The sequence below is a fragment of the Alexandromys fortis genome, unplaced genomic scaffold, assembly GCF_014885135.2.
Source record: "Alexandromys fortis isolate MF-2015 unplaced genomic scaffold, M_Fortis_MF-2015_v1.1 scaffold_128, whole genome shotgun sequence".
NCBI lineage: Eukaryota > Metazoa > Chordata > Mammalia > Rodentia > Cricetidae > Alexandromys > Alexandromys fortis.
The window spans coordinates 3,374,099-3,401,697 of NW_026068012.1; the positions used below are offsets into that span (position 1 = coordinate 3,374,099).

The window sequence follows — 27,599 nt, forward strand, 5'->3', positions numbered from 1 at the left end:
GTATCAGGATTTCTCCGAGCTCTATACTGTTAGTAGGTGTTTGTAGGGATAGGTGTGGGGTTGGGGATTGGTCTATAGCAGTAGTTGGTGACCTGTGGGTCATGACCCCTTTGACAAACCTCAATGTCCAAAAATATTTACATTACAATTATAACAGTTGTGAAATTACAGCTTTGAAGTAGCAACAATAGTAATGTTATGGTTGGGGGAGTCACCACAACATGAGGAAATGTATTAAAGGATCTCAGCACTAGGATAACTGAGAACATCTGGTTTATAGTCGTATAATTAACCCACTGTGTTGTAGTGGGCTAGTGTATCAGGGGTGCACTTCCTCTAAGCACCTAGATTTATAGTTTTTTCCCCTGACTGTGGCATCCCTAGCCTGTGGCTTTTAAATCCTGATAATCTGCTGCATGTGCGTGCACGCATGCACATGTGTGTGTGAGCGTGTGCATGCCTGTATGTGTGCTTGCATGTGTGTGTACGTATGTGCGCATGCAGGCACACACATGTACATGTGTGTGTACAAGCACCAGGGAGGCTGTATATAGGAGGCATGCATGATGAGTAAACTCATGATTTAGGTCTAGAAAAGCCTTTCTTCATAAGGAGTAGATGCTGCTACCGAGAAAACTGTTCACACTGGCTACCTGCTGGATTCCCTGCCATAGCCACCAAGTATCTGACTTGATTGTAACCATGGGAAGCTCATGGAGTTCATGAAGGGCAAGTCCAAAGAAGCATGAAGGCGCTCTAAGATTGAGACTCCAGAAGTTTCTCATTATCTCCTTTGTTTTATTCATCAATTTATTAGTCTGACAATAGCCATATTCCTGCTTCTTTTGACTCTGGAAGTTTCTCCAGCAAGCAGCTAGCCAGCCTTCAGCTGCTCTCTCCCAGTGTAAAGTCTCTTGGCATTTCCAGTGGTGGGTTTTCTGTTTGTTTGTTTGTTTTTTTTTTTTTCTGTGTGCCTTGCTTTCTTGCTCACTTCTTTGGTGGTTCTGAGAGCAGCTATTAGAACTCAAGTGTTCTTGGGTCTTCTTAGAAGGGTGAAGGTAATCTTTATGTTCTAGAGCTGGAAATGGAACTCAGTTCCCTCTGATCCTGAAGAGATGGCGAGAACCCCAGACCCATTTATACATTTGTTTTCTTTATAAATCTTATTGGGATGCTGAGATCGCTTCTGCTAGTCAGATGACTGGAGAACTTGAGGAGAAAATCAAATATATGTAATTTATAAGTGTGGCTTAATATAAAATGAACAAAGTTAAGATGAAAAACGAGCTGTTTATAAATGGGAATAAACATTAATCAAAATCCCATTAAAGTACTTATTCGGAGTTGCTAGATTCCTAGATGGAATAATAAGGTTTGTGTGCTGGACTAAAAGTTAGGGGAAAGGGAGACTATAATAAATGGCCACATTAATTTTTAATTCCAAAGTAATACTTTAAATATGTTTTCCTACTGAGAGAAGAATGGGAGGTCTCTGAAATCCTTAAACAGATATACTTCAATTTGAGGAGGAAACACAGTTCAACCACTCTGAGACAATTATGATGGATTCTGCCAGTGTTTCTGGGACTTCAGAGAAACACACATATAATACACAAGTGTGGAAGATACTGCATGTTGATATTTATGTAACGGTAGGCATCTCTGTCCCTTTATTCCTGCAAACAAGTCTCAGTCCTTTTCTAACTCTGACCTCTGCAAGCTCAAGGTATTCTAACTTGGCTGTTCTGTATCAATTGTGACCATGTATCTCGTCCATAAAATCATTGTCATCACTGTGTTGGTGTGAGGATATAACCACAGCAGTGCAAGGGGGATTTCATGATCTGCTACAAAGAGCCCACACAGATGCTCATGAGAGCCGAGCCTGTGGAGTCTAAACTCTGAATCACTTTGTGACAAAGGTGGTGCATTACCATGGGACCTCCACCTTCATCCCTACAGGAATTCCGGATATGGATGAGGGCTAGACCCTGGAAAGAGAACAAAGACAGATGAGACCCAAATTGGTGGCCTCACTTGGTCCCCAGTGTTTGCTAAGCATTTATGTTGGCTCCTACAAAAACACCAATTCCCTTATGAGGTAGGCAAACACAAGAGAGGAAAGTGTAGGGTTTGCAAACACTTAGTCATTTTATTTCCTCTCGCATTTAGCTTGAAGAATGTTATGTCAAGACCTATACTCAAGGCTACAAGCACCATTGCTTTAGTCTACCTGAAGTTCTTTCTGAGTGCTTCAATCACAGAAAGCCTAGCTAAAGGTGGGAAACAGAATTCAGCCCTCAAGGGCCATTTAGAGGGAAGAAAAGAGTGCTGCCTACATCAGAGTCAAAGGCAGTCTTCTATTCAGAGAGATGCTCTGTCCTTCCTACCTCCTTCCAAATGTATTATCTGCAGGCAGGTTCGGCCTTGCTCCAGATGACAATAAGGATGCATCAAGATTGTATTTCTTTTCAGAAAAAACAATTCATTTATGCCAGACTAGAGGCCTTCTTTCTCATAGGGAGAGCTTGTCTCCACCAACTGTGACAAACATATATTTGTATCATTCATGAGGCTAAGGAAGAAAATTCAATGTTGCATGGGTGATTTTTCAATTATTCCCAAGTAAGGTTGTTTGGCTACAAAAATCAAAATTCCCATAGTCCCTAGTGATGAAGTAGGTCTATCAAAGGTTCGAACCTTGTGGTCTGTGATACATTTCTGCTGTTAAATGTCTTTTAAAAGGTGCTCTAGAATACTAACCTGTTTCTTCCCATGATACTCTAGTCTACAGAAGCACTCTTGGAGTTGGCTACCCATGTTTCCTGCCTGCATTCTAGAAACTTCTTTTGGAGGGCAAGTGGCTGGCAGCTTCTTTCCGTATAGTATTTCAAACACCAACCCCAGGATTTAACCCAAAAGGGAGACTTAACCAACACCTGATGTCCGAATGAGCCAAAATCTGCTTCCCTCAGGGTCCAACTCCTGTGCTGTGCCAAGAGCAACTGAACCTTCTGTATCTTCTCACCGTGTTACTGACCCCTTCAGCCTGTGACAGAGGCACCTTCCTGTTCTGATTGGTCTCTGTGATTGAGGGATAGATTGGTGATTTAACACTTTGATCAAACTTCTGATTTTATGAGGTGTCACTGCAGTCTGATAAACACAGACCAGAGCAAGGAAGAACCTAGTCCAGGGCCGACAGCACAGTGAAGTCCCAGCAGGCTCCTGGGGCTGGCTGCATGGGTAGAACCGTAATCTTAGGTTTTAGGTCAGTACTCCATATCTCTGTTTTCTCATCATTAGAGTTAATAATGATACCCATTTCTGAGGATGGATGCAAAGTCAAAATTTCCTGACATCCTTAGATAGAAGTATGAGCCCATTTCCTGCCACCATGGGAAGTTTATTCAAAGGAAAATAAATTTTACCTCTTGAGACCTTTGGATGCCTTCAGCCTAAAACTGACCTACTGAAACTCACTGTGACATTTTTACAGCAATGGATTTTGGGCCCCAGAGAAGCAGAATGTAGGAGACCTGAGCCAGACACAGTGGTTTAAAATACACACACACACACACACACACACACACACACACACACACACACTATTCATTTTGAAATGTGCTACTCTGGAAGCTTTTGGGGGAATCTTAAAAGTTCCAAATTTGAAGGCTGAATACGTGGCTCAGTTGATAGCGTGGCTTCCTAGCATGCATGGAGTTCTGGGTTTGGTCTCCAACACCACATAAACTAGGCCTGGTGGTGGACAGGGGTGGTAGTGGGAATGAGAACCGTAGGACGACCCTCAGTTACATAAAGAGTTAAAGATATCCTGACCTACGTGTGAGATGATGTCTTTAACAAAACTTGATTTCAAGTGTGTGTGTGTGTGTGTGTGTGTGTGTGTGCGTGTGTGTATGAACGCATGCCTGTGTACATGCCTGCAATCTCATCTACCCAGGAGGCTGAGGTAGGGAGATCTCAAGTTTGAAGATAGCCTGTGTAACTTAGCAAGACCCTGCATCAAAATACAAATAAATATATAATAAAAAAGTACTAGACTTTAGCTCATGATCTAATACTTGCATAGAATCCATAAGACTTGGGGGTTTGATCTGTAGAACAACAACAACAGTATCAAATTCAAATTTCCACAACTGCTTGCTCATATGTCAGAAACTATGTGTGTTCTGTGTTGGAGGAATCTGTCATGACTTCATGATGAGGCATCTAAACCCTCTCTTGTACTATTAACTGGGGTAAAAACTTCAGTGACTGGCTAGGTCGGAGACCTAGAGGAGAACCTTTGTCATATACCACCCCCACAGTACCTACCTTTATACCCAAGGATGCTGCATCCTGCATCCCTCATCTGAAGATGATGGTTCACACAGTGATCCACAACTATTCAGGATGCGGAGAAGAGCCTAGAAGGGACGTCTATCTCTAAATGAGACAGCTGTGTCACCCCCACCTCCAAGGCCCAGGGATCATTACAGAAGAGGGGCAGGAAGAGTTTGAGAGCCAGCAGGAGTGAGTGTCTGCTGTGAAAATGAACTTTCTGATCATGACAGTGCAACAGTACACATGAACGTATGGTAGCAAAAATCAGTCAGCAGAAATCCCAACGTGGACCAGGGAGAGACTCATTAGGTCCCTTCCCTGTCTATGGCAACCGTGGCGGCTGGAGCAGGGATGCAGGCCTGAGAGGGTGCTCATGCTCCAGCAGATGGCCTTGTGCCCATGCACATATAGGCAGCATTAAAAGGATACAGTGGGTATTAAAAGAATGTCTTACAAAGACAGAACACATGAAGTTGAGGGGAAAAGTGACGAAGGGGTAGAGAAAGCATTAGAGAATCAGAGGAGTGAGAAATAGGATGAATTTGATCAAAACACATCAGGTCCTTATTTGAATATTAAATAATTTTTTTTTTTTTTTTTTTTTTTTTTTTNTTTTTTTTTTTTTTTTTTTTTTTTTTTTTTTTTTTTTTTTTTTTTTTTTTTTTTTTTTTTACAGAAGAGTCAGCATTTGAGGCTCCTGCCCAGTGCATCTCACTTTCAACCTTGAGCAGAGCAGGTCTCTCGTTCCTATTAGGGACAGTATCTGTACACACTCAGACAAACTAGCTCAAATGTGGCAGTCCAGGTTGGGGAAGTGAGATCTGGGCCAGCTCATACTCATGCGAGCCTCTTTGTAAGCCGTCGTACACAGACTTCAGTTGAGAGTTTCAGGGCCAGGGCTGCAGGAGAGCTGGATGCTTCAGGGACATGCAAGCCTGCCAGTAATCAGTGGGGATGAAGGAAGTGTTTGAGTCATGAAGTCTAGCTGGCAGGTGGGCTGGCCTCAGTGGCCTCGGCAAGGAAGACAAAGCCATCAGATGCACCAAGTAAGGAAGATTTATCTATGGCCCCTTCTCTCCGGGAAGGAGGTAATTTACATGTAGTGCCCAATAGCAAGGCCACCTAGTCCACAGATGCTCTTTTCCACGCCAAGCACAAATCTAACCAGGAGGCTAAGCATCCCTAATCCAGACAAAGAACTCCCAATCCTTCTGGTCATGAACATTTAGGGTAAGGGATACTCAACGTTTACTGGCTTTGCAGGGTCTTAAATGAAAGGAGGCTATTCTTCAGTGACATCCGCCCGAGGTGAAGCACAGTCCCTGGGAAGATTAAAAGCCTTTCCGCGAGTTTCTGGAAGCTTAGCCTTTTCAAGTGATAGCATGCCCATGCCCTTCTCACCTGAGTCTCTGACAGTGATGTCAGCCCCCACCGGAGGTGACAGTTCAACTGACTTCTATTGAGCGGAAAGCAGCGACTTCTCTCTGAGGAGCGGTGGATTCCACGACGCACGTGACATGTCTCATTCACCATCTAATTGTCAGTCTTTTAAACTCTCCCCATGAATGACTTCAGAGACAGAGAACAGTTATGTGTCAGTGCAGAATCAGGCAATTATGATGAATTTCTGTGGCTCCTCACCAGCCCTGCCTGTCTCAAAGGCTTTCAGCAGAGAAGACTATGCACCATTTCAGATGTCAGACTCTGAATCCCCTGGTGCTGAAAGGTTATTTGGTGCTCTCTACAAGAGAAGGAATTAGTAGGCTTTCTTTCTCTTTTTTCTTTTCTTCCTAGTAAGAAGACACAAAGGCAGAACACACTGGGATAGAATACTGGGCCACATAAATTTCCCACAAAGAGGCAACAATAAGGACAGGCCATGGTACAGCCTTAGATGGGAAGTGGGTTTTCCTGCACTCTGAAGGTGAAGTTCCTTAAATATACATTTTAGTTTTTAATCTCAGCAACACTAAACCAAGAGACACATTTTAAGTTTTTAAGGGACAAAGGAAATAATTCCATGCCCGGGGGGGGGGCAGAGCTCAGTCATTCAGGCAGGCAGGTGTTATATGTGATTAATAGTTGATTTTGTCTAGAATTCTAGAGGAAATGCCAAAATGCCATTGATGTAGAAGAAAGCTCACTAAGTCCTTCACAGACGGCACAATGTTCAAAAAACAGAGAGCTCTTTGTCTGATGCTGCTGAGAGTCGGGGCTGCTTGGTGCCAAAGCAGATCCCATCTACATGACATAGCTCCCATGGGTCCCTCCTTTTTGCTTCTTATCTCCCAACTGTGTTCCTATCTCCCTGACTTGTGCCCCTGATGGTGGGTCCTTATTACTTATCTTTATATAGTGCCTGAACCGACTTCCCTGGGTCTGGGATTTTCAAAGCTCTGCCCCCCCCCCCCCCCCAGCTCACTGCTGCACGCTATAACCTGAGCTTTAGACGCAATCCTGTGTCTAGAGGGCTAGGTGAACACCGCTATTTGCTCATGCCAACTTTAGGATGTCGAGAGATCTTCCTGCAGAAATCTGGTTGCATTTTATGGTAAGGAATTAAAACAAGTGAACGACACACAAAGAAAAAAAAATCTTCAAGAGGTGACATTTGCAGCACAATAATTGGTCCAGAGAATTAGTTCAGCAGGCAAAGTCCTTCCCAGGAAAGCATGAGGACTTTGTTTGTATCCCCAATACTAAGACAAAAGCCAGATGCATTAGCATGCACCTGTGATCCTAGCACTCCTACGGCAAGATGGGGACAGAGACAGAGGACTCCTCAGAGGCTCACGGGCCAGCACAGCGATAGACAGCAAGAGACCCTGCCTCAAACAAGGTGAGACATGAGGAACAACACATGAGGGTGTCTTCTGACCTCTATATGTGCACTGTGGCATGTATTTATTTGCATTTTTATGAATGCACCTGCACATGAATGCTCACACACATGTTCATGCGTGCATTCATGCATATATGCACACATGCGCGCGCGAACACACACACACACACACAGAGTGTGGCAAATCAAATCTCCTGGAGAGGACACAGGCTGAACTAGTAGTGGTTGATTAGATTCCTTGGCTTTACTTGGTACTTCTGGGATCCATAAACACAGAATCTGTTTTACCCACAGATACACACACGCATGCAGATATGTTCTGTCATGCATCTATGTGTGCATACATATTCTTTTTTCCTAGTGAAGAGGCAGCAAAGGGGAATGGAACTAACATATTTAATATCTTCCTTATGTGTATTAAAACTGGAAGAGAGGGGCGGGCATGATCAAAACACATTACACAAAATCTCGAGGAACTAATTAAAAAAAAAACACTGAACAGTAAGTTCTGGCTTTCAAAATAGGATGAGACTAGTGTCTCTTCTGAGGCTTGTTTCACTCCATGCCCCCAAAGCAGCAGACACAGACGTAAAATGCAATCGTGGAACTCTGTCCAAATTACGAAGACATGGAAAGAGGATGACAACGGTGCTTTAATTCAGCATGGGTAGCTTCTGAGCACAGGGCCCCTTGAGTAATCACAGGCCATCAAGCCAGCTGTCCAGCCAGTCTTGACTACAGCATAGCAGCCGTTCAGGATTTTAGAATATTCTGTTTTTTACACGTTATTTCAGCATTCTATTCCATGGCCTCTAAAGGGCCAGGGCTCTGGACTGGATCAGTATATATAGAGGAGAAAAGGACTAAGAAAGAAAGGGCTCCCTTGGGATATCCACTGCTACTTCCTACCACATTAATTTCCCTAGATATAGATGGGGTCCTGGATACAGTGACTCACACTGGCCGCACAGTGATGGGGTGGGCAGGGAGCTCTGGAAATCTAGGCTGCATCTATCCGTGATAGCCGTTCCATCTCTCAAACCCCAGAGTGCTCAGCTAAAGGGAACCAGATGATGCATATTCCTGTTGACACAAGGAGACCCTTTGTAATCTACTACACTGCAGTGCTCCTGGCCTTTCTCCCTCCCTCCCCACCCCGCGCACACCTCTCTCTCTCTCTCTCTCTCTCTCTCTCTCTCTCTCTCTCTCTCTCTCTCTCTCTCTCTCTCTCTCTCTNGTGTCTCTGGCCCTTTTCCCCCCCCCCCCCCCCCCCGCACCCCTCTCTCTCTCTCTCTCTCTCTCTCTCTCTCTCTCTCTCTCTCTCTCTCTCTCTCTCTCTCGCTGTGGCTATGATCTTCTTCATCATACACACTTCAGTCCAGGTCTTATTAAATCCCACGATTGCACCACTGTGGATTATTCTCCATCTCCTCGTTAAAACTCTGTGCCTCCTTTGCAGTTTATTTGCTATGACACAGATCTAAGAGGCCTCAGAGATGAATTCCGGAGGAATGGGGGTGGGGGGTGAGGATGAGAATGCAAGTTGCTGAAGGCAAGAGGCGTGCACAGCTGAAGGCAAGCAAGGTGGGGCTGCAGACGTGTCCTAGACCTCAGGTTCTGTCCTCAAGCCAGGGGCAGGGTGCACAAAAGCAGGGTTTATAAAAAGCGAGACAAGAGAGGCAGAGGTGAGACTCATCAGGATGCATTACACACCTACATGAGTAAAACTGCTCAAGTCCAAAGAGAATTTATTTCAAAGTGAGCAGGTACAGCCTTGCTGTGATTGCTTGCAGAAGGGCTAGATTCTGCCCTGGCAATTTTCCCACAAGACAGTGTTCCTCATTGCTGTCTGGCATCAGGAAAACCTGGGCAGGCATTACAGTCTATGGGAAGAGAGATGTGAGCGGCAGAGAGAATACTCCTGCCCATGTGTCCAAAGGCATCATGTCGCCCCAGCCATGGTTCAGCTGTCAGCACGTGGCTGTGTGGGAAACTCCGGTGCCCATCAGTGACATTTACTGACATGCATGTCATCTGGTCTACCACTGCCTCCTGGGATGATGGACACAGAGTGCAAATCCTCAAACCAAGGCTGCATGAATGCGCTGGAGCCCTGAAGTGGAAGGACCCCAAGGCTGATTTTCGGGAACACTGCCATGCTCTCAGGCTATGACATCACTCCTTCTCCAGACAGGGAGCACCTGGGAATCCTGGGCACCTAGCCAAGATTTCCAGAACCGAGCTCCACAGTTCTCTGTGCCTATGCTCCTGTCCACTGGGCATGCCTCACCTGCGCTATTCTTCATCTGCCCCTCCCCCTATCCTGCATCTCCTCCCATCATTGTCCTCCCGCCTGCACCTTTTCCCATGGGCACCTATCTCCTGATTCTCCCCACCCTCACGTCCCTCCACGGGAATAGACTTACAGGGATTGGGTCAAAGACACATGCGGATGCTTGAGTTATCGGCATCTTTTCTCTCTTGCTTTTAGAGTTGCTGCTGGCAGTGACGGCAGAGAGGGTGGGGTGTGACCTCTCTTTTGCCTTGATTCTGGGCACTGCCAAATAAGGACGCCTTAGAACTCTATGTCTCTGACTGGTGGAAGGCAGACAGATGCATCTCGTTACTCTGCAGGGGCTCTCCGAAGTTTCCATGGATAGAAGGAAGAAAGGAGGGGCTGGAAAGGAGCAGCCCTAATATTCCGGTGAGTTCCAGGTGCCTGTTGCTTAGGGTCATCAGAAAAGTGCCCAGAGGGCTGAAGGAGTGCAGTGAGAACCTCACACCCTCCTCAGGGCAGCAGGTACCACAGGAAAAATGGTTCCTGGGGAGCAGGATACTGGCAAGCCCCCTGCTCAATAACAACACAAGGAGAAGCACCTCACCGTTGAACCAGGACCCACTTCTCCATGGGCAGAAAGGGAAGAGAGCCCGTAGTATTAAGTGCAAGCTGGCCTATATGTTGAAGTGATAGCAGAGACCGGAATTAAAAATAAGATTAAGATTAAAACGGTAGAATTGGGAGCACCGAGGAAGCTGAGCAAGAGGCCTGGTATCTGGGTATAAGGAGATGGATTATAGGAGAGGTAGGGTTGAGCCTGGATGGCAAAGAGCAGACATGAGGTCTAGTGTCTGTTTTTTCTCCTAATGCAGCTAGTTGTAGCAGACTGAACTGGAAGGGAGGATGGCTTCAAACGGGAAGGCAGCTTCCACCTAGGAGACCACCCCCAGCCACTTCTCAGACAAAGAGGAATGGGCAACATTTGGGGGTGTGAAAGATGTCACCTACCCCTAACTGGGTGCACAGCACATGAAAAACCACAGGCACATGTGCAGAGTGGGTGGACCCACCTTTGGACCAGCGAATCACAGCCCAGAGGATTAGCCTGCCTGCTCAGGAATGCCTCGCCTTTGTCTGGCTCCTGGCATGGCCCTCTAAAAACTGAAAAAAAAGGGAAATTCAACACACTTCCCACCAAGCCTTGTAAATAACTCCTATCCTCAGGACTTTCTCCTGCCTTTACTTAATTTCTGACTTTCCCCCCAATTCTAATAAGCTTGCTTCCAATTTCCATACTCCCCTGAGAACTGTCACAAATCAGCCTCTGTGTGAGATAACAGACAATAAACTTGGAGCCACGGCCTCAGGCCAATCTTTGAAGTCTGTTAGTGTCCAGCCTCTCAGGACCTTAGACCAAGCCCAACTGGGTCAAGAAATGTCTTGTCACTCTTAAAAATTCCAATATCACAATGATTAAGACAGCACCACACACCTCTAAAAAGTAAAACTAGAAAAACAGATAGAAGTCCATAGCACATAGACTAAAAAGTCAAAATTTACATGTCAGTTCCTTGATTTCTAATTGTTCCAGGGACTAGACAGTCAGTATTTGTTGGAGGAGGGCTGCTTGTTGTTTCCAGGCTGCTCAGCCCCAAAATATTCACACAGAAACTATATTATTTAAATCACTGCTTGGCCCATTAGCTCTAGCTTCTTATTGGCTAACTCTTATGTATTAATTTAACCCATCACCACTAATCTGTGCATCACCACGAGGTTGTGGCCGACCAGCAAAGTTTCAGTGTATTGCAGCTCCATGGCTTCTCTCTGACTCTGCCCTTCTTTCTCCCAGCAGACAGCGTAGCTTTCCCCACCTAGTTCTCCTCTGCCCTGCCATAGGCTCAAAGCAGTTCTTTATTAACCAATGGTAATCACAGCATAAAGAGGGGAATCCCATGTCACCCATTAAAACTGAGAGTCCCATGGAAACTGGGACATTTGGTTACCCTTTGTTAAAAACCCTTAATTTAAAAAAATGTGTGTGTGTGTGTGTGTGTGTGTGCATGCATGCAAACACTGGGGTGATTTGCTACAGTGTGTTTGTGGGGGTCAGGAATCAACCTTGGGTTTTAACTCTTACCTTCTAATGTGTGTGTATGTGTGTATACACGTATACACATGAATGCACTGGGCTCTTCAGTTTCCCAGCTTCTGGGGATTTTCCCATCTCTGTCTCCCATCTGTCTTAGCAGCATCTAGACTATAGTGCTGAGATAGCACGCACGCGTACACACACGCATGCACACATGTGCACGCACACACACACACACTATTTTTGGCTTCTGTGTATAGCATCATATGGATCTGGGAATCTGTTGTGAGCATTCTGTGTGGCCTAGGATACAGATTTGGGGTTGGGCATTGACTTGAGGTGTTGTAGAAGCAGAGGCAGTGGTTCCATGAAGCCAGAGGAGAGTGAGGAACTGCCAGGTCTGGTGTGCAGCTCCACCCAGGCAGCCTCATGCCTGGAAGGGGTAGTGGGATAATTTTACAAGGGCTGAGAACAATCCTACCAGCAGAAAGCCCCATCCTGTCACATTCTTGGTAGGGATGTTTTAGAAGAAGCTGAGGTTTCCCTGACATCTTAAGTTCCATCATAGTCTACCTCATAAATCCCACTCACAGTGACCTTTGTTTATGACCTTGGCCTCTTAAAACTATGAAGATGGCCTGTGCACTAGGTTGAGTCTTCCTCTGCAGTGCTGAGGCCTGCAGCCTGACCTGGAGATTTGAGGGCTGATGGATTCTTTAGAAGCTTGGTCCCTGCAGCATCTTAGCATCCCCTGCTTCCTACAGGCTTACAGCATGTCTGAAAAAAATAATATCCGGCAGTGGAAAGGAGCTTAGCTGTTTTAAAGAGAAATCAAGGGCATGGATTCAGATATGGGGAAAGGGAGGGGCTTTGCCTTTAAGAAGTCAAACAAATAGACCTGCTTGGTCCGTGTGGAAAGCTGGAAATAAGCATCTCAAGCCGGCTGCTATATCATCAGTGGTCCACCGTAATTGCTTCAAGATTGCACACTTACAATGGACGTGGACATTTTTGATTGATGGCTGCTAACGCGATGTAATACACGGCCATTTTACATTCCCCACTGAAGAATAGACCCAGCATTTCTCCATCCCCTGACGGCTTTTCTGTGGTCTCCTTTATCTCTGCTGCTTATCAGAGAAAGGGCAGCACACACATTAAGACACCCCTGAAGTGCTGGGCGACACCCCAGTGATGGCTGCTGAGCTGCACTGGGTCCGAGCTGACATCCCAACCTCAGCACTAATGAGAGAATTTGAGAGATTACTGATGTCTTCTGCCCATGGAGGCTGCCGGAAGTAATTAAGCACCGCTTTCACGGAGGGCAGCTTTGGAACACACAGGACCTGAACAGGAAAGAGCTTTCACGGAGGGCGGCTTTGGAGCACACAGGACGTGAACGGGAAAGGGCTTTCACCGAGGGTGGCTGCTCTGGAACACACAGGACTTGGATGGGAAAGAGCCAGTGGCTGGGTTGTGAGCTGGTGCTACCTGGGTTTCCAAGTCCCACCCTTGGGGCTCCTTCCCTGCTTGCCAGGAAAACTCTAGAATTTGTAAAATCACCGTGGATGCCCTCACTCTCCTTCGCGCTGTATTGTGGGGAGGCAGGGGACCATATTCAGGTTGAGAGGCTCCTACTGCATGCAGTGCTTCCTCTTTCCCATTATCAGGGGAGCAGGGCGGAGGCTGCTCTGCTGTGGAGGCAGCTGAGCTTATGAAGGACCAGATGCACACCAGACCACTGAGAGCTGGACTATGTATTCCCTCTGCTAGGCATGCAGTGGGGCACACCGACCATTAAAAATCACATGTGGTATGATACTGCATGACACGCAGATACTCAGCAAATACATAGAGGCCTGCCTGGAATAGACCGTGAAAAAGCATTTAGGTGTTTCCAGCTATGGGCAAACAGACACACATACAGTATTGAATAGAACAGTATTTGCCATATGTTTGTAATCATTCCCATGTTTTCTGCCTTGTGAGTCAGTCCTGATGATGGAGTGCTCCATGTTTCTGTCTCTTGTATTGGGTTAATTTTCACATCACTGTAATTTAAAGCCTTTAAAAGGCTGATGTTATGAAGGTTATTGAGGTCACAAGGTTGGAGATTCTGTGTGTGATGAGGGGTATCACAGAGAAGGCACAGTCATCTACCTCCATGTCCCATAACTTGGGGATGTGTGAAAAGATGTCTGGAAATTTCTTATTAGATAAATCATATATATTTGGTTATGTGCCCCAATAAACAGTGTATCCATCATTTATTCTGGTTTCCTTGACACAACTTCAAAACCCTATGGAATTCCCTGAGTTATGACTGTATTTTGTTATTACTAGTAGGCCCTTTTGGTCATTCCTGAGCGTGTGCTGTTGAAGTGACTCATTATGGGACAAATGAGTTTCCAAGGATGGGTTATCCATCTCAGAAGAAGCAAGCCTACAATCATAGGGCTGAATATTCAGCCCCAGCCATGACATCTGGGAGTAGGAGCAGCTGGATTTCAAGTTTATCACATGGCCGATGATTTAATCAAATCATACTTCGGGAACATAAATACAAGCTCTGGACAGTGAGACTCAAAGAGATTTCTTGTTGGTGGTGTAACAATATCCTCCCACGTCAAACTTTCTTCCATGTTTGAGGGAAGCTGCTTAACATTCAAGATGGTGTAAGTGCTGGTGAAACATTCCATACTGCAGGTAAGCTTGCTAAACTCATGACATAAACAATTCAGTCCCTCCAGGAAGTCTCTGAAGCTGACCGGGACAAGGTCTGACAAGCCCAGTTGAGTAGAAGGGGCTCAGACCAACTGAGCTGCCTAGACTAATACTCCCTAAGCTGCTGAGGTACTGGAAGTTTGCAGTGTCCTCCAGGTTTCCAGCTTTCATGAGTGTCACTCAAGCTGGGTGGGATTTGGTGATGCAGATGGCTTTGAATGATTTCTGTTCCTGTAACTAACCCTTCACCCATATTTCTGCACGTAACCCTAACGAAGTTCATTGGTTCACCAAGATGTACTTGGATGGTTTGTTTATTTGATTGTGTTCTGTTCTGCTGCTGGCTGCTTACCTGTGGTGAGTAGACATTTATTCAAACATGCCCAGGAATAGCGTCAACTAACAGGTGACCATATCAGTGTTCTGAGATAGAGACAATGCCCAAATATACAAGCACAGAAACACCTGAACCGTGAGCCAAGGACCCTTCCAGATGTTGTCAACATGTCCCGGTGTATCTGGCTGTTCATTTGGATCCTCTGTCATTATGTCGCTGAGTACAGTTTTGAGTTCCATAAGTTGTTCTAACAAATTATCAGACACAAAGAGGTTGTTTGACCTTTAACTCAGAACTTGCCAGGCAGAAAAGGAGGCCATCTGAGAACTCCAATTACCGCTGGTGTCTGAAGTCAGGGAAGTCTTGCTGGGACCTGATGCTAACTCCAGGTCATTAGTGTGAGAGTTGAACCGAATCACAGGACACTGCCTGGAGTAAAGAATGGTGCTAGGATGTAGACCATTTGTCAAACAGAGGGCTTTGATGGTCAGCAAGCATTAGAGAAATAGCCAGAGCCAAGGTGAATAAAAGATCCTTTGTCCCCCACTGCCTTCTTGTATCACCCCAACACAATAGGAGCAAGCAGTCCTGAATAAAAAGACTGGATGCTCCAGGCCAAGGGAGGGCAGAACATCACAGTCTAAATTGGACTGACCATTGTGATGGGCTAGAAGATAACCCAGAGTGCATTTGAAGTCAGCAACAGGAGAAAACAGAATGAATCTATTCCTAACCAGGACCAGATGTTTCAATAAGTTTGATGTATAAACACATCTGTACACTTACTGATATGAAGAAGGTTGAGTGATTGTTTTATTTAAAGGTCTTTAGCTGATGAGGCCCACCGGTATTATAGAGGGCAAAAAAATACTTTATTCATTAGCTACCAATTTAAATGCTAATATTGTGGTAGACCTTCATAGTGTCATCTGTGATGGTATTGAGGAACCATGCCTAGAGAATTGACACATAAAAGAACCAGAATTAGTACAGCCTTCAAGATCCACACCTAACAACAATCTTCCTTTAGTTAAGACCCAATCCCAAAGGTGGGAGGTCTAGTCAGCTATAGTTCTGGAAATTGAAAATCCAAAGACTAAAATTTTGGCTCTGGTGATGAGCCCTAAACAGCATCACACCATGGCCAGTATCGTCAGGGTGAGAACATCCCCAATACCTGTGAAACTGTCAGTAAGTTTTAAGCAAAAGCCCTCCCTTCCTTCTTGACATCCTAAGACATGACTGTAAACTCGGAATGGCAAACACTTCCTGACCATGTTTCACTCCTAATGTTGACCCATTCTGCCTATGCGCAAGGCACAGAAGACAAGGCTCTCAGCCTGCACACCCGAGGCAGGAAGTCTCAGTCTCTAGCTGTGCTTAGACGTCCACAGAAAGCAGAGAAGTGAAAACATCACCTTCCAAAGCCTCCTCTCAATGTCTGCTGTCTCTGGTCTGATTCTCTCCTTCCTCCGGTGCACATTGGCTGGAACCCGCTACTTTTCCATCTCCACAGTAGCTTATTTCAACAGGCGCAAACACAGGACATGGTCTCCAGGATCACTGAGTATGAGATAAGGTGCAAATGCTACCCTGCCATGCACTAAAATGCTGCCCATGCAGCAGGAAGACTGAGACAGAGTTGTGTGCATTTACCTAGAAAGATAACTTTGAAAAAGCATCCATTTCCTGTCTGGTAATGGCTCTTCCTTTCTGATGTGCTCCCACCAGGATGACATCTGTGATAGTGTGATGTGGCTTAGGGTTCATCACCAGAATCAGGACCTTAGTCTTTCAATTTCCAAAACAGGCTTATAGACAGTTAGGCATTAGGCATTTCATTGTGTAACTAAAATAGACTAATAACACAAACATGGAAATTAGAATCACCGGAGCACCTTTTACCTTCTCAGTCTCTCTGTGGTGTAGATGAATACTCTACTGTATTTGTAAAATCCTACATATCTCTTTTTAATATATTGAACCATGCAAACCCACTGTTCTTTGGCATGAGATGAGCTATAGTCCAGCTCACCAGTATCGTGATGACAAGGTTCTTGTTGGCCAGTGAGTATATGAGCTACTCTCCACTACTGTTGGATTTAATATCCATAGCAGAGTGGCAAGACATAAAACGTGGACATGAACTTCGCACTCTCAAATCCACTGTTCAACAGTGAGGGGATTTTTGGATGAATAGGAAGAATGTGTGTGCACAGAGTTCTACTGACCTCACCTGTCTTGGCCACTCTGCTTAGCCTTGTCTGAATTACAAAGAACAGATGGCCAGTTCCTGCCCTGATGGCTTCAGACACCCCACCATGACTTGCCCTGCATTATAAAATCTCATCAGCCAATGTGTTCTGGGGATGCTGACTTTGGATGTGTCCTAACACAAGCATTCCAGATTGTCTCTGCAGAGGTCAGACCTGGGTTTCCTCAAGGGAGAGGAGAGAGTTGTGGTCTGAGTCTGTGTTCAACTCTGAATGAATTACAGGAGGGAATTCTCCAATTTCACCTTTTCAGGCATGCTCTGGCATGCCCACAAGGTTCACAGGGCTCATGTGCTCCAAGGGCTCAAAACAGGGCTCATAGGGCTCCTCACAGGGCTCACACAGCTCATGTGCTCCCGGGGCATGCACATAGGGCACACAGGGCTCCTCACAGGGCTCACAGAGCTCCTCACAGGGCTCACACAGCTCATGTGCTCCCAGGGCATGCACACAGGGCTCACAGGGCTCCTCACAGGACTCACAGGGCTACTAACAGGAAGAAGAGGTGACCTCAATTAAGAAAATTCCTCTGGCCCAAGGCAACACCTCCACAGGAGCACCTGTACAAGGGAGAGACAGTCAAGGGAACAGGCCTGAGTCAGAGACCTCTGGAGTACGGGGCCCAAGCCAAGGGACATCTGAGGAAACCGTTCTGAGGCAGCAACTTCTGTTGGAGCAGGCTCAAGGAAGTGACCTCCACAAAAGCAGACTTGAGCCAGCAACTTTGCCTGAGCAGGTCAGAGGCAGCGACCTCCAAAGGATCAGGTACAAAGTAGTGACCATCAAGGGAACAGGCCCAAACCAGAATCCTCTTCAGGACCAGTCATGAGTTGGGAACCTCCAAGAGAGCAGACCTGAGCTAGAGACCTTGGTGGGACTGGGCCCAAACCAAGGACCTTTGTGGGAGTAGGTCTAAGGCAGGGACATCTGTGGGAACAGTCCTGGGCCAGCGACCTCAGCCAGAGCAGGCCTGAGTAAATGACCTCCACAGGAACAGGTACAAGGGATCCACCTCTGAGGGAGCAGGCCCAAGCCAGAGACCTCTGTGGGACTAGGAATGAATTGGAAGAAATCAACAAATTCCTTAGCAAAAACCAAGAAAAAGCAATCAAACAGGTGAAAGAAATGATTCAAGACTTGAATACTGAAATAGAGACAATAAAGAACACAAACTGAGGGAACTATAGAAATAAATTATAAAAAAAGATCAAAAACCACAAATGCATGCATAAACAGTAAAATACAAGAGATGGAAGAGAGAATCTCAAGTGCTAAAGAGACAAGAGAGGAAATAGACTCATCAGTTAAAGAAAACATATAATCTAACAAAAGCTTAACACAAAATATCCAGTAAATCTGGGACACCATGAAGACCAAACCTAAGAATAATAAGGATAGAAGAAGAAGTCCAACTCAAAATCACAGAAACTATATTCAACAAAATTATAGAAAAAAAGTTCTCAACCTAAAGAAAGATATGCATATGAACATACAAGAAGCTTACAGAATAGCAAACAGATTGTATAAAAAAAAAATCCCCTGACCACATAATAATCAAAACACTAAACATACAGAATAAAGAAAGAAAATTAAGAGCTGCAAAGGAAAAAGCCCAAGTAACAAATAAAGGCAGACCTATCAGAATTACACTCGACTTCTCAATTGAAACAATGAAAGCCAGAAAGTCCTGGTTAAGCATTATGCAGCCATTAAGAGACCACGGATGCCAGCACAGAGTACTATACCCAGCAAAACTTTCAATCACTATAGACAGACAAAACAAGATATTCCATGACAGAACCAGATGTAACCAATTCCTAGCCACAAACCCAGCCCTACACAAAGTATTAGAAGGAAAACTCCAACCAAGGAAGTTGGCTATATCCACAAAAACACAGACAATTGATGATCTCACAGCAGCAAATCCCAAAGAAGGGGAAAACACATACAATAACATCACCAATGATAAAAACTAAATTACCAAAAGCTAGCAATCACTGGTCTTTATATCCCTTAATATAAATGGACTCAACTCACCCATAAAAAGACACAGGTTAACAGATTAGAAACAAAAACAGAATCTATCCTTCTACTGTATACAAGAAACACACCTCAACCACAAAAGCTGACATTACCTAGGGGTAAAGGTTTGGGAAAATTTTTTCCAATCAAATGAACCTAAGAAACAAATTGGTATAGCTATCCTAATATCTAACAAAATAGACTTCAAACAAAAATCAATCAAAAGAGACAAAGAAGGACATTTTATATTAGTTGCAGAAAAAATCCATCAAGGGGAAATCTCAATATTGAACATCTATGCCCCAAATACAACGGCACCCTCATATGTAAAAGAACACTAATAAAGCTTAAATCACACATTAAATCCTTCACACTAATAGTGGAAGACTTCAACACCACACTCTCATCCATTGGACAGCTCTGTCAGACAGAAAATTAATAGAGAAATAGGAGAATTAACACATTATGAATCAAATGTACTTAACAGACATCTATAGAACATTCCAACCAAACATAAAAGGATATACCTTCTTCTAAGCACCTCAAGGAACCTTTTAAAAAATTGACCACATACTAGGTAACAAAGCAAAAATCAACAGATACAAAAATATGAAATAACCCCATGTATCTTATTGGATCACTATGGCTTAAAATATGAAATAACCCCATGTATCTTATTGGATCACCATGGCTTAAAATTATAGTTCAACAGCTTAAAATCACTAATTTCAGAAAGCCCACAAACTCATGGAAATTAAATAACGCTCTCTTGAATCATCAATGGGTCAAGGACGAAATAAAAGATTTCCTAAAATTCAATGCCAATGAATACACAACATCCCCAAATTTATGGAACTGAATCAAAGACCCAGCTATCAATCCACACACCTACAAACACATGACTTTTGACAAAGAAGCAAAAAAATACAATGGCAAAAAGAAAGCATATTCAACAAATGGTGCTGGAATAACTGGATATCAACAACATATACCTCCAAAATATACAAAGAACCCAAGAAACTGGTATTCACAAGAACAAATAATCCACTAAAAATGGGGTACAGACCTAAACAGAGACCTCTCAACAGAGGATCTAAAATGGCTGAAAGACACTTAAGGAAATGCTCATCATCATTAGTCATCTGAGAAATGCAAGTCCAAACAACTCCGAGATTCCGTTTTACACCTGTCAGAATGGCCAAGATAAAAACTCTGATGACAACGTATGCTGGAGAGGTTGTGGGGTGAAGGGAACACTGCTGCATTGCTGGTGGGAGTGCAAGCTGGTACAACCCCTTTGGATGTCAGTGTGGCGATTTCTCAGAAAATTAGGAAACAACCTTCCTCAAAAGGGTATTCAATCGTACCCCAAGGGCATATGCTCATCTATGTTCATAGCAGCTTTGTTTTTCATAGCCAGAACCTGGAAACAACCTAAATGTCTTTCGACCAAAGAATGGATAAGTAAAATGTGGTTTATTTACACAATGGAGTACTACACAGCAGAAAAAATAATGACATCTTTAAATTTGCAGGCAAATGGATGGATCTAGACAACATCATATTGAGCGATGTAACCCAGACCCAGAAAGACAAATATATGTACTCACTCATAAGTGACTTTTAGACATAAAATGAACAAAAATGTAACCTACAATTCATAATCCCAGAGAAGCTAGACAACAAAGAAGACCTTAAGAGAGACATACATGGATGCAATGTAAATGGGAAGTAGAAAAATACAAGATCTCCTGAGGAAATTGGGAGCATGGGAACCTTAGGGTAGGTTTGAAGGGGGAAGGGAGAGGCAGAGAAGGGAGCAGAGGAAAATGTAAAGCTCAATAAAAACAAACTGAAAAAAAAAAAAGCAAATGCCTCCATTCCTACAGGCTGACTTGTAGGAAGTCTGTGGGACATTTTCTTCATTGTTGACTAATGTGAGAAGGCCTAGCCCACTGTGGGCAGTGCCTTTTCTAGAAAGATGGCTCTGACTTGCATAAAGAAAGCAAACTGAGCAAGTCATGGAGAGCAAGCAGCATTCCTCCAGGGCTCCTGTCTCTGTTCCTGCTCAATTCCTGCTCTGAATTCTCCTGATGATTGGGATGTATAAGCCAAACAAACCCTTTCCTCTCCCAAAAGTTGCTTGTGGGCAGTTTCCTGTTACAGTGACAGAAAACACAGGAGATTGGCATACACCCTGGCATCATGGAGTTGTGCCCAGGCTGAGCATGAGGGAGGCGGGGGGTGGGTCAGGCTGTACTGTGCCCTGTGGGTTGCTCTGGGGCTACAGGCTTCATCAGATCCCAAGAGTAACTGCCTCTCCAGGGATGTTCCTACCTCTGTTTGATAAGCGATGTTCTTTTATGCTGCATGAGGGGATCAGAAAGGATTGAAGCAGAGAGGCAGACAAAGGAAGAGCTGCTTGCTCAGTGTGAGCCACTGCAATCATGTTCCTCGAGAGATACAGCCAGTGGCAGAACTCTGGAGGGGGCAGGTGCAATTTTGGCACCTGCAGGAAACATTAGGAGTGACTTCTGTTTGGAGAATTATTTTTCTAAAAAAATTACCCTGTTCCTGAGACTCCAAACAGCCCCTGGAATTGTTGAAGAGGCGTAGTCTGGGTGTCTGGCTTGATTTTTGCATCAGCTACCCATGGGGGTTAGAGGTAGTCGTGGCCCCAAGCCCAGGCTTGATCAGAGGCAGAGCCCTGCCGTTCCTGTCTTTGCCGCTCCTCTAGTGTTTGATTTCCTTTCCTGAGAGGATTTTCGCTACAAGATAAATTAGTACTGAGATGACAGTGTAGACTCAGAAGCAGGAACGCCAGCTGAGTTGGATGGCTTCGCACAGATCCATCTTTCATCCTATTGATGGTTTTCCCTGACAGTTCCCTATGGTCTGCCTGCTATCTGCCAGGCATCTTGTGCTCCCAAACAAAAGAGGGCTATGGTGGATGTTAGTAACTAATAATGCCCTCTTTCCTGACTCCAGTCTCTGTGTCCAGTAAGCAAAGTGAACAGAAGGCTAGTCAGTGCTTACCCCCAGTTTCTTGCTGTAACCCTAATAGTCCTTGATAACAGGTCTATGTTTTGCAAATATGTTTGAAGCTTAGCTCCAGTGCTGTTGCATTCTGGGAAACCTGAGCTTCCATCTGAACAGCCACTTCTAGCCCTTCACACAGCCTGAGGAAGCAGCAAGCTCTCCCATGTAGAAATAGATGCAGCCCCTATACATTAAGACTAGAATATATAAAGAACTCAAAGCGATCCCCAAGTTAAAACAAGTTAAAAACCACCAACAAATGCATGAAGATTATTCCTCTAACCATCAGGGAAAAATACCAGTGAAAACTATGCTGAGACTGACCTTGTGTTACCCTAGACAGAAGAGCTGGCCCCAAGAAAACCAATGACAACGAGAGCTGGTGAGGAGTTGTGGGGAAGGAGTCTTCATGCAAGGCTGCTGGGGATGTAAATTAGTGCAACCACTATGGAAATCAGTGGGGAGGTTCTTCCAAAGCTTGGAACAATATGCTTGAATGATCCAGCTACCCTTCTCTTGGGGATGTGCCCAAAGGAATCTAAATTAGTGTACCATGGGGACACCTACTCACCTTTGTTGCAGCAGTATTCACTATACACCAGTTATAGAACCAACCTAAGGGTCCATCAAGATCTGGATGGATAGGGACATGTAACATACATCTATGCACAGTGGAACACAGTCGAGTTTTATGTGTAAGCAAGAATGCACAGGGAGATAGATAGAACTGGAGATCACATTAAGTGAATAGTGAATTAAAACAGAACCAAAAATAACCCAAAATCACATATTGTCTCTCATATATGGGACACACACACACACATACACACACACACACACAATTGGCAAGCTAAAGGGGACTACTTGGACTATTTGAAAAGAGAAAAGAAATTAGTGGACAGGAGGGTAGGAGAGGGTAACAGATATGGAATACGGTTACGGCACATGCTATATTTGAATGAACTGTCATAACGAAGCCCATCACTTTGTATGATGAGCATACATTAATTAAAATAATGGAAATAAAACTGAGCAATAGAAAGGGGACTGCACTAGACAGCTTAATTTGCAGCCATGCAATTTCCTTTATAGTTATTCTTCTTCCATTTCGAAGTCTCTGGAAACTTGGCTTCTTCCTCAAGGGTGGAAGAGGCTGGCCAGAGTCTGGAGGTGTTACCCAGGGCTGACAGTTGGTCATGTCATGCACACTATGTAAACGGTCTCTGAAGCTGGAGGTTCTTGCTCCTACTCCATTTTCCTGTGCTATGTCATTTATGCTTTCTTCTCCAGAATGATTTTCCTGTTTCTAGAGGGTCATTATGTTTTCTTTATCGCCATAGCCCATGATTATGTTGTTTTATATCACACTAATTATATGGTTTCAGAGACCACAAGACTTGGCTGGTTCTAAGAAACATGTCTTAGAATGCCTACCACCAACTTTTGCCTCCTCCCTCCCCTATGTAAATTGTGTGGAGATACCTCTTGCTCCAGTCTGTGAACATCTTTCCCCTTCCCTTCCTTTCAGCAATGACCCTCCTACCCCCAGCCTCAAAATCTTGTCCTTTAGATGCTCACAAAATCCAATGTGGCAGGATTATATTCTAGAACTCTACAACGCCTTAGCCAGCCCCAGCTTCCATGTGTAATAAACTAGGAGAATTAACAACAGACAATTATTCTTCACTGTCTGCTGGCTGCAGTTTAAGGTGAAGAGCTGATTGGGCTGGATTCCAGAGAGGGCTGTCTTCTGGCTTATGGGCAGCCAGCCCACTTTGAGGAGCTGAACTCATGCTTTCTCACTTTACAAAGCCTTGTCTTCTAAGGCCATCATACTGGGGATGGTGTTAGATTTTAACACATGAACTTTGGGTACCTGTTGCAGGAGGTCCTTCTGCTCCTCCAGCCTATAGCCGCTGAGATACCAGCCCATTGGGGCATGGTCTCTCTCCCTTTAAAAAAGCAGCTACTTCCCTTCTCACTCTCTTCGCTTCCTGCTCCATTTCCGGCGACTAGACTCCTTCCTGATTGCGCAGAGGGCTGTTGTCTGGGACGGTTATCTGTAAGTTTTTCCCCCTTTAAATAAATACCACCCTATTAATCATAATTCCAAACTGGTGTGTCATTGTTTGTGACTTACGCCTTCAGGTACCAGATGATGCAAAATAAATCACTGATCCCATATCAAAAGTGGGAGGTGTGCCCTGGCCTGTGACCCTGAGTTCTGCTCTCCTTTGACCACTGAAGTCTTTGATCCTCAGGGGTTGTACACAGATGCCCTCTGTCTGTGTACTGTAAGGACTCTTTCTGATTGGCCTGTGACCTGTGCTACTATCACCTACCACACAGGTGTGGAAGGAGGAGATGGCGATGGGGTGGGAATCTGTAATTTCTATGCTTTACATTTTCCCCATTCTTGAAGATCTTTTATGAAGCTGAGGTTCTGTCTTCTGCTATCTGCCATGAATAGGACACATGCTACTCAGTATCTCATACAAGTCAGTCACTCTATCATCTTCTGTGTTTCTCCTCCTTCAAAAGCACGGGCATTTTCATCCACGACCAAGTGATGTCAGGTACCCCCATAAGACCTTGTGTTGTTAGGTCTTAACAGATCTATGGTAGAATTGAAAGATGATTTTACAAATGAACAAAGTAAGTATCAAATATATTATTTTCACTGTGCAAAGACTAACCGGCGTCAACATGGCTGAGTATTTCTAAGACTCAATTTTTAAAAGATCTTACTATTTTAAAATATGCTGATTTTACAATTTGTTTTTAGTTTTTTTCCCCCCCACACACACAATTCCCCCAGAACACGGAATGAGGAATTTCAAAGATTATGAAGTAGATAGGGATAAACTATTTTGCAAAACAACCTCGTTTCAGAATTATGGTATGTTTCTCTACTCTAACGTTCAGCAAATAGCTTGAAATTCCCTTTTTTTTTTCTAATAGAATAATGGACTAAAATAAATCCTTAGTGTATAGGATAGGTATTGACCCATATAAAAAGTCTTTGAATTACATACACACACCCTAAAAAATCAAGTCCTCCTAAACAGATGTGGTTTCTTAAATATCAATAGCAATATCACTTTAAAGCAGAGAAAGTCTGGACAAATCCTTGTTGTCAGGGGTAGAACCAAAGCCAACTAGCAACAAAAAGGCTTATCAAGACAGTCGGTGGTGGCGCATGCATTTATTCCCAGCACTGGGGAGGTAGAGGCAGGTGAATCTCTGTGAGTTTGAGGCCAGCCTGTTCTACAAGAGCTAGTTCCAGGACAGGCTCCAAAGCTACAGAGAAACCCTGTCTTGAAAAACCAAAATTAAAAAACAAAAACACAAAAAAACTAAAAAGCTTATCCAATCAGAAAGCTGTACATAGCTACACACGCTTTGTTAATGAGCATTACTCAGCGAGAAATGGTCCACTCTGTGTTCCTTGAGTGTTCAGTGACCCAAGTGTAGAGAAGACTTCACAGTGAAGAACCCTCTCCCACCCACTAGGTCACCAGCACAGACTGTAAGGCAGCACCCACACTCCACTCATGCTGGAGCTCTGTTTTGGGGCATGAGGTATCCAGTGGCTATCTATACAATTTTTACATTTATTTATTTTATTGGGGATGGGGTGGAGGGTGAGCATGGGGGTAGGGGGAGTACATGTACCACAGCTTGCATGTGGAAGGCAGAGGGCAACTTGAAGAAATTGCTCTTTGATCCTCTCCTTGTGCCATATGCACTCTAGGGATTGAACTCAGATTGCCAGGCTTGGCAGCAAGCACCTTTACCAATAACTACTTTATAAGCCGAGTCAGTTTTCAGTGAAACACACAAAACAGGCTCTCATAAGAATATCCGCAAAGCCATGCACTGAACTCCTTGACAGTGGGATCAGTGCATAAAATCGTGGGTACCAGAACCTGAGGTCAGTGACCTGGGAACCAGCTCCTCAGAAGAATGCTCGCCTACACCCAGGATGTGGGGAGCCCCGGATGACTGCTGATAATGTACAGGCATTTTCCATTCTTTTCTAAAGTATTTCCAGCACTGAAAACTAGAAGTATCAACTACAGAGAAACCTGCGTGGTTTTGCTCCGAGACAAGTACGCATGAAACAACTGAAAAGCGCAGTCCCCAAAGACCTACGTAGGGAAAACAAAGCGTTCTTCCTCCTTACTTTTCACTGTGAGGTACATGGACTTGCTGACGTCCGCGCCCACATCGTTGCTGACCTTGCAGAGGTAGTAGCCACTGTCTTCTTCCACAACGTGCTTGATCAAGAGTGAGCCATTACTCAGGACCTGGATTCTGCCATTCAGGGCAATTGGCTGGAACTGGGGGACCCCAGCACCTGGGAGAGAATCATAAAAAAGGAACCATGATGCCAAGGAGTAATAATTCATCTTCACTGGCAACCTAAGATGTAACCGAAGACTTCCCTCTGGGTGTGCCTGTGAAGCGGAGAAGGGAAAAACACTGTGTGGGGAGGGTAGTCCTAGGAACTAGGACCCTGGACTGAATGCAAAGGAGGAGGCCAGCTGAGTGGCAGTATTGCTTCTTGTCAGTTTCCCGGTCTGCTGAGGTGTAAGGAGTGCCAGACACACGCCCCAATGCCATGAACTCCTCGGTGTCCACCCTACGGTAGACCATATCCTATCAGATAGCGAGCAAAACTCAACCTCCCTTCTTTACCTGGCTGCTTGTATGTGGTCACAGCAGTGACACAAGAAAGGAGCGCACAATGAGAACAAGCACATTAGCAGCAAGAAAAAGTTCTTTTTGATACACGAACACCTAACACACCTCACACGGGCAGTCCTGGGGTATGCCAAGTCACACCTTCTCCCCTGCAATATTAAAACCCTTATATAGAGAAAACCACATTTACTTAAAATGAGTTTTTTTTCCAGAGAATGAGATGAAAAAGTAGGAGTGCTTACACACATTTCCCCCATAAAATGCCAAATTTGATGAGCGTTAAGCAGCTGATAAATTATTCAAAGAAATTATAGTTAGACCAACCCCAGAGTAGACATTGCTCATCTTGTGAACAAAAGTCCTGTGTTCTCGGGATTGAATGTGAATGTAGACAGGGGAACTGCCCTCTGGGGACATGCCATTCACAACCCTACCTTGCTGCATGGGCTGGAGGCCACAAAGAGCACACTGGCACTCCTTGGTTGGCCTGTTATGGTGGAGAGCCACAATGCATCATCAACACCTAGGACTCTGACGTTGTTGGGGTATGTGAGTCAGGTCATTGAGTGAAGAAAGTGTTAAAACCCTGTTGCCGAGGAGTGTCTGCAGGTGCAAATGCTAAACTCAAGGGAAAGGTCTGGATGAAATTATTTAGGGAAGAAAGGATCTTAGGAATAATACAAGAGAGAGAAGATTCTGATGGATGTCTAAGCAAACAGTGGCTTGGGTGACCTATCACAGTGACTGGGATGTGTGGGAAGATGTGGCCCAAGTCATTCAGACCTTCTCCTTGCCTCTCTTCTCTACCCTGTGAGTTTGGGGACTGGGTGGAGATTCGGCAAAAAGTTGATTTTCCTAGAGGAAGCTCACAGAGTGAGCCAAAGATAGGAGCCCCAGAATGGGCCTGGAGCTGAAGGAGTCTGCTATGTCCACCTTTC

At 44.6% G+C, this 27,599-nt stretch overlaps 1 protein-coding gene across 1 annotated transcript in view; it reads right to left on the reverse strand.

The window, feature by feature from the left end:
• The window catches only part of Dscam (DS cell adhesion molecule), a 444,522-nt gene that overhangs the window by 158,139 nt on the left and 258,784 nt on the right, over window positions 1-27,599 (reverse strand). The window contains exon 11 of the mRNA XM_050162107.1: window positions 26,141-26,314. Coding sequence (XP_050018064.1) covers window positions 26,141-26,314 — 174 coding nt within the window. The remainder of the gene's footprint in view (window positions 1-26,140; window positions 26,315-27,599) is intronic.